The following is an 8,097-nucleotide window of genomic DNA, read 5'->3' as shown; positions in this document are numbered from 1 at the left end:
GTGTCTGTCAGTGTGTCTGTGCGTGTGTCCGTGCCTGTGTGCGTCTCTAGTTCACCCAGGGATTATTGAAGCAAAGTAAGTGTGTGTGAATGTCAGCTCCTGTCCCTGCCTGACTCACTTCCCTGAGCGGGGGGTCTTTGTGAGGAGGGATTTCAGGGCCCACTCCTCCGGATTAGACACGGAGGATTTCACCTCTTGGCCAGTTAGCACTCGGGTTAGCGCTGCGGTGCTGCTGTGACCTAGCTAAACTACACTGGGAATTGAATGAGAAACACCACTTAGAGTTTTTAGCATTGTTAGCATCGTTACGCAACATTCTTTCTTCTTTTTTTTTTATAAGCAATCCACGTTCTGGTATGAAGTCAATGAGAGTGAGAGTGGTCAATGCCTTGCACAAGGGAACAGCGGTACCATCATAACCATTTGAACTTCTTCAGCCAATTGAGGGACGTTGTAAATGAGAGCCTCTTGTTATGGGTGGGCTTCTCCGAGGGTGTGTGTGTGTGTGTGTGTGTGTGTGTGTGTGTGTGTGTGTGTGTGTGTGTGTGTGTGCGTGCGTGCGTGCGTGCGTGCGTGCGTGCGTGCGTGCGTGCGTGCGTGTTCAGCAATGGAGAGAGAGTGTTCCACGGTGCGTCTACCCACACACACACTTCTATCGCTACCACGACGGGGGGGGGTCCATCGTAGCAGATGAGGCTGCCTTGCTCAAGGGCAACTCCACAGGTTGATCTGACGTTCTCACCTCAACAAGCAACAGACTGCGGAAGATGAATGGGATTCGGATCTTCAGTAGGGCTATTCATGCGTCCTGCATCCGGCTCGGAGAAAAAAATGGTTAACGCCGTCATCATGCATGAACTACAATTAACACCATGACGACGCTGTGATTCTAAACCGGCTATTCTCCCTACACCAAGGTTCCCATCCTGACTCACTCCGCCACCAAACGTCGCCGCTCATGAAGCATTCATAAAGCAATCATGGCTGCCAACACAGGGGCAGGTTTCACCCAGACGCATGAATAATGCAGGAACACAACTGCTCTTTTCTCCCGCACTCCCTCTACATTCCATCTCCTGCCAAGCTCTAACTCAACTTTCCATTTGTCAAAAAGAGAATATTAATAGCCATAACATTATCCTGCTGCGCTGTGCTCCGACTCCAAGCAGAAGACATTCTCCTTGAATGAATTCTCCCTCCAGCGCGCCAGACGCTCCTAAATTGCGTCTCACCTTGAAGGCTGCCTGTCGTTTTCCGGGGAAGAGAGTGGAGAATGTTTGAGGAAAGTTCCTCTCTTTATTCCCGGCGTATTATGTTGCCCTCGCTTTACCTCTGCGTCTGACTTCGGAACGCGTTTGAATCACGCTGCGTCAGTCTGTCATGTTTTTACACAACCCCTGTGTGTGTGTGTGTGTGTGTGTGTGTGTGTGTGTGTGTGTGTGTGTGTGTGTGTGTGTGTGTGTGTGTGTGTGTGTGTGTGTGTGTGTGTGCATTTCTGTATGAGTCTGTGTGTCTGTGTATTAGTGTATGCGCGTATGTGTGCGTGTTTGTTCACGTGTATATGTATGCGTGTGCGTTTGTGTTTGTGTGCGTCAGAGTAGCTGCCTGCCACTGAACTCGCGCCGTTCAAAGCGGCTCCGTTCTGCTGTCCTGGTGTTTTTGATGATGTCGGAGCCGCCAACGGCCGATGTTTGATAAAATCACTTTATGAAGATGGAGTGGCACTGCAGTGTTGACTCAGTGACGGCGGGCCTCTGACAACATTATCAACACTCCAATAACGGTGGCAATGGAGCCTTACCACTGAGCCATCATCGCAGGTCACGCAAGGGGTGCGGTGCGCAACACTAATTATGGCTGGGCTACTTTGATGTTCTGTGAGTTATCTCACTAGTTGAGTCTCCTACCGGTTCTCTGCTCCATTAAAGGAGCGGACTCATCATTAGTGTCATGAGCGTTGACGCCTGCGTTAGTCCCACGGTGAACCCCAGTGGGAAGAGGCTGCGTTCCAATACCCACACTGCCACACTATTCAGTATGCCAGAAAAAGATTTAGCATGTCTCAATACAACGTATGGAAAATGCAGTATGCCAACAATACCGGGATGTTGTACTGCGGTACATCCGGTCGCATTGCACAGTATGCGTGCCAGTATTCTTTTTGGGCTATTTTGCAAAATTGTATTCACAAATTGTATTCACACTGTGTGCAGCAGTACGTACTTTGTAAGGGTAGCAGCAGTACGTTATACAAGTAAAAAAGAAAAGTGTGATTTGAAAGGCAGCATATCAGCCTTTATTGATAGCAGCTGCCTGTTGTTCAGAAATAAAACGCCGCTGATCGCACTGATTGACCAACCAAAATAGAGTATTCTGATTGGTCAGGATACTAGATTCTGTAATAATGGATGATAATGTTTTGCTTTGGCGGCTGGCTTGTTTTAAAGGAGAACTCTGGCGATTTTTAACATGATTATTGTTTTCCTGAGGGTCACCCCATGTTGAGGAAAGCTGAAAACCCAACAAAAATGTATTCGACAGGGCCAGAGATTTGCACTTGCTGCCGGCGCTGCGGAATAGCTACAACGCTAACCTATGGGGGCAAGTTCTTTATCCGCTTTTGGGGCTACTAAACACACTCAGAAAACCATTCCAAGACCTATGTAACACGGGTGGGTTCCTTACGAGACACCACCGTGCTCGTTTATCTCAAATAGTTGGGCGAAACAGTATAAACCTTGTGTTTTTTCATGTAAACAATCACTGCAGATTACCCCGTTGACATATCCAGAAAGCCCTTGCTAGCCGATAGCAGAACGGATGCATCCGCGCGCATCCGTTTTGGGGTTAAAAATCGCCGGAGTTCTCCTTTAAGTGTTATTGTTAAATTTACACAATAATTTCAAACAATCAATAGACAAAACTATATTCAACTGGGTTTTCATAAATGCTCAGGTTATGCAACTATAGTCCCCCACTGGACCTTGGAAAAACCTTACCACTCAGATCACCTTTGAACGTGAAATTATTGATCCTCAATCCTCCGTTCCATGGCCTCTCCATCCCCAGGCGTCGTTGTAGATTCTAGGTGTGTTTGTTTTGGGTAGCGGGGGCCCGGTGCACTGCCAGACACAGGGAATCAACAAGCACTCTGCCTGATGGATGAGGAGTTTAGGACTGGGAACACTCAAATCAGCCCTTCAATCGGCGATCGCCGGGTCTCAAAGAGCCGTGTCTCCGTTGAGTCTGGGGGTTGGCGGACGGGGCGGGCACGCCCGCGCTCATAGACGCAGGGCTCTGTTGATACCCGACTGAGGACAGCTCTCTGCACCGGCCAAATGTCAAAACAATATCCGTGCATTACATTGAACTGTTCTACTGTGGTGCATGTGTGTGTGTGTGTGTGTGTGTGTGTGCTTGTAAGTCTGCAGGTGTGTTTCTTATGTGTGTATTTGCATGCCTGTTGCAGCAATGGGAGTTTTAAGGTGTTTAATGTGTGTCTGTTAGTGTCTATGTGTACAGTATCTAGTTGTCTAGTGTGTGTGTGTGTGTGTGTGTGTGTGTGTGTGTGTTTGGATGTGTGCATCAGAGAGTTGTATAAAAGCCATCTCCTGGGGTTTGTGTGTGTGTGTTTGTTTCTGTGTGTGTGTGTTTGTACTTCAGAGAGTTGTATTAAAGCCATCTCCTAGGGTTTGTTTGTGTGTGTTTTTGTGTGCGCGTGCACGCACATGCATGCGTGCGCGCGTGTGTGTGTGTGTGTTTATGCATGTGCGTGCGTGTGCGTCAGAGTGGTATTCCAGCCATCTCCCAGGGCCATAAATCAAAGCATTCCTTCTGCTCCTCTCATCAGCGGCGTGCCACAGCGTCCAGGTGTGTGAGATTGTGGCGGTCCAGGATGGGGACGGCACCCACCCCATCACCGAGCCCGCGGAGGGCGAGGCGGTTGCCAAGCAACACAAGAAGCCCCACCCCCACGCCTTCACAGGTACGCCATCCAACCGCCGACATCATGAATCAACCTCATCGGCTCCATATCTATGAGTGGTTCTGATTGGCCGTCAAAAGAGACACTGGCCCCAGACCAGTTTCTGAAAAGTCGTTTAATTAAGGTCCTACATCAGAGAGGGGGGATATACGACTCCAGGAATGTTGTTCCAGTATTGCGACCTGTCTGTCATGGCCAGCAAATCCCAAAGCACACAGTAAACGTACATTATTATAACTTCAATGTAATCTTTAGACACTTGTGTGAGGCTGTGGGTGTGTGTCTGTCTGTCTGTCTGTGTGTGTGCGTGGCTACATGTTCGACCACTTACGACACAACACTCAGAAACATCCTCATCACAAGGATCAGGAGGAAACTCCCTCAAACCCAGCGCTAAACAAGAGGAAACAGAAAGGACTGTGGGATGTTCGATGCTGTAAGAGGTGTGATTTGTGAGCCAGAACAAGCCTTTGACAGACAGAACAACTACAACACCATTTGTCAATGTTGTTGATTTTCCGTTCCACCAACAGTTAGCTACCCAATCTCCATATCTCAAGACTTCAGAGCGTCCTCACGGTGATATGAGAGTCTAGACGGGCGCTCGTTGTCTTCCCCATCGATCACGCCCCAAATGTCAACATCGCCGTACGTCCACGCCATCCGGCACAGAGCGGAAAGCCTCATAACCGCCCCTGTCTCCGCTGTAGATCGTTCATCAAGTGTTGTGACCTCAGATGAAAACACAGAGAAGGGCGCGGCAATGTTCCCACTGCCCCCCCCCCCCCCCCCCAATCCTCCTGTCGGTCTTAAACACACACATCTGATACACCTCCTCTGATACACACATCTGACACTCTGACACTCACCCTTAACCCTTCCCGCTCACGCCACCCAGCCAGCCGAGCTACGCTAGTTCACTCCACACAGTTCACAGCCAGTTAGATTGGACAAAACTGTCATTGATTGTATTTTATCTCTGAAAGCCTCCTGCCTACTAACTGGGAGGGCTGTATGACGGATACATCAACGTCTGCTGCAGTCCACTGTGTAGGCTGGTAGACTGATCTATCCAGCATACATCTAGAATCTAGATGGACTACTTCTGACCCACTTGTGTAGTCAGAAGACACTGATTTTCAAAACGGCTTGTAATGGCTAATCACACTCAAACCTGGTGGTGTAATATGTCACCTTTAAAGTACACAAAGTGGTTAATCAGTTAATCAATCCACAGCTCTACATCTATGACGCAGTCTTTGTTGACATTCCACTGACCACCTGTTGTTGAATCACCAATAGCACCTGCTGACTGATTACAGGTGACTCCACCAGGTGCTAACCTCTTCCTCCTGTTTCCTTGTTTGTTCCAGGCGGCCACTGATACAGGTGACTCACCGCCCACTCACCTCCACCAGGTGCTAACCTCTTCCTCCTGTTCCCCTGTGTGCTCCAGTGTGCTACGTCAGGCGGTCGGCGCAGCACCGCTGGCTGAGCCGGGACGTCACCTTCTGCTGCAGCCACCAGGGCCTTCAGCAGCAGTGGATCACAGCCGTCCAGCAGAACCTGAACTTGCTCAGTAAGTTGGCCCGCCTCCACCCAAGAGCTGTTCTGATACCATTATTTCCTTCCTGATACCGATTCAGATTCCCGGATGAGCATCGGCCGATACCGACTGTATACCGATACATTGTAACTACTTATAACACTGTTCATATTTAAGAGTTCTCTTATGATGACAGCAATGTCTAGTTGGTTCACTTACTGCCGACAATGTTATTTTGTTCAGAACTAGATTACATTTACATTCAATGATTATAATAATATATTTGTAGTCTTCTCGATAAGCGTGACCATCCATTCTTCCACGACTTGGTAGCTCGAACGCACGTAGGTCGGAAAAGACACGTCAACGAATGCAGCATAACACTGCCCGTGTTTGTGATGTTCTCTGCCGGTGTAAATAAATTAGCTGATAGTCACGTGATGCTGTCGGATCGGCGCTTAGACTTTAGGAATTTACAATACTGTTATCGGAATCTGAACAACTACCAAGGAACACACGACTAGGCTTACCCACCTTGTCATTAATACTCATTAATAAACCCTTTATCATGTGTTATGCTTCCAAACGTGGTAAATATCTCGCCGTATGCCTCGGATGTACCAAGGCCAGGGAATGAATAAAAGATGAGAAGTGTTGTTGTGTGGGAGATGAAAATGTGCGGATGCAGGGAGACAGAGTGCAGACAAGCGTCCCCCGCCAGAGCAAACTGGAATCATCTAGCTGTACAGTTTGTAAGAAGTGGCTGCTTTGATGTGAATCTTCAATCTACAGTACAGAGACATTACACAGTAATGCTGCGGTTTGATGGTGAAGACTAGAAAGGCCCGAGCATGTAAGGGCCCTTTCCCCCAGGATCTTCTAGTGGTTGGGGTGTTTGGCTCCGATTTCCCCAACGTCCACAGACTCACCTCAGCTTCTCCTTAATGCATGTATTTCCCTGTACATCGCTTTGGAATCATGCCTGCTAAATTAATGAATATAGGGGTAATCACCATCAGAACATTCAGCGATAGATGAGCACAGAGTATCTCTCTCTCTTTCTCTCTATGAATAATTTATTATATATAACGTTTGCGACTTTATATTGTCGTAGTTTGTTGACGTCTTTCCAATTGTCGTCTCAAATAGCTCAAGGTTAAAGGTAATCTTAATTATTGCATTTGTAGCATGTATCCTTAATCTCAGATGACAAATCAAGGGTATTCTTTGTGCATTCTGTTACACAAAGCTCCTTAAAGCCTCTCTCTCTCTCTCGCACGCTCTCTCTCTCGCTTCTCTCTCCCGCTCTCCCCAGGCAATCGACCACGCAGCCTGTTGGTGTTCATCAACCCCCACGGGGGCCGGCAGCTCGCCGTGTGGATTTACGACCGCAAAGTGGCGCCGCTGTTAGCCCGCGCCGGCGTCTCCGCCGATGTCATCAGTGAGTTTCCCCCCTCCCTCCCTCCCTCCCTCTCACCCTCCCTCCCTCCCTCCCCCCTCACAGCCCGTTAGCGCTATACACATTAACACGGGGACAACTAATGACAGGCCGCGGGCGGCGAGATGGATCTCCATGGCGAACCTCGTCCGACCACCCCCCCCCCTCCATTCTTGCAAAACACAACCCCGACCCCGTCCCCCCTCCTGTGGAGGCTCGGCGTGCAAAATGACCGCCATCTGTCACGACGTCGCCGCGACGATGGGGGCGCTGGTTTTGTGGGACTCAGCGGGGGAATCCAAACACCATCTATTATTCAGGGGCCGCTGTGGCGCGATGGTGGGTGCAGTGTGGAGCCGAGGCCGGCTCCACACTGCCACGGTGTGCTGCTGGTGCTCCAATAAAGCCCAGCTCCACTGGTTCTGCCTGGCGAGCAGAACATTAACATACTGTGTACCTTCAGGGCGTTTAGCGGACGCCTTTTATCCAAAGCGACTCACAAAAGGTCCGTACACATGCAGTCGGACACCGACGGCGGAGTCAACCACGCAGGGTCGACAGCCAGCTCGTCAGGACGAGTCAGGGGGAGGAGTCTTGCTCTGGGACACCTCGACACTACAAGTCGACCCAATCTACCTCCTGAGCTAAGCCCGGCCAGAAGGGCGATACAAAGTGCGTCACCATGCGCTACACAACCAGAACAAGAAACGCGTTCCCGATCAAATGTAAGCGGAGCTACATTTGAGCGAACCACAATGAGGCACTGGGAACAGGGAGAGCAAATGAGTTTAGGAAAACAGCAGGAATCAGAGTCACAGAGGTGCTTCTGAGAGGGGGATTCAACGGGGAAGATGACTCATGGAGGAGGCATTAGGAAGAAGAGAAACTAATCAGGTTCTGTAATAAGGTGCCTTTTAGAAACACAGAGTTTGGGCTTTAGTCGTACTGGGAACTTAGTGGACTGCCTTTTGAGCCTGGTGGTCCATATAAACCAGTTACTGGTGTCCATATAGACCAGTAACTGGTGTCCATATAGACCAGTAACTGGTGTCCATATAGACCAGTAACTGGTGCACCAGTAGCTGGTGTACTAGTAGCTGGTGTACTAGTAACTGGTGTACTAGTAGC

The 8,097-nt window shown here is 49.3% G+C and overlaps 1 protein-coding gene across 1 annotated transcript in view; it reads left to right on the top strand.

The window, feature by feature from the left end:
• Nucleotides 1–8,097, top strand: part of cerk (ceramide kinase) — a 37,913-nt gene that overhangs the window by 7,161 nt on the left and 22,655 nt on the right. The window contains exons 2-4 of the mRNA XM_030342266.1: nt 3,851–3,985; nt 5,442–5,564; nt 6,847–6,972. Of these exons, the coding sequence (XP_030198126.1) occupies nt 3,851–3,985; nt 5,442–5,564; nt 6,847–6,972 (384 nt within the window). The remainder of the gene's footprint in view (nt 1–3,850; nt 3,986–5,441; nt 5,565–6,846; nt 6,973–8,097) is intronic.

This window comes from Gadus morhua, chromosome 19, assembly GCF_902167405.1.
Source record: "Gadus morhua chromosome 19, gadMor3.0, whole genome shotgun sequence".
NCBI lineage: Eukaryota > Metazoa > Chordata > Actinopteri > Gadiformes > Gadidae > Gadus > Gadus morhua.
Note: the sequence above shows the minus strand (reverse complement) of the source record. Positions and strands in the feature narration are given on the sequence as shown.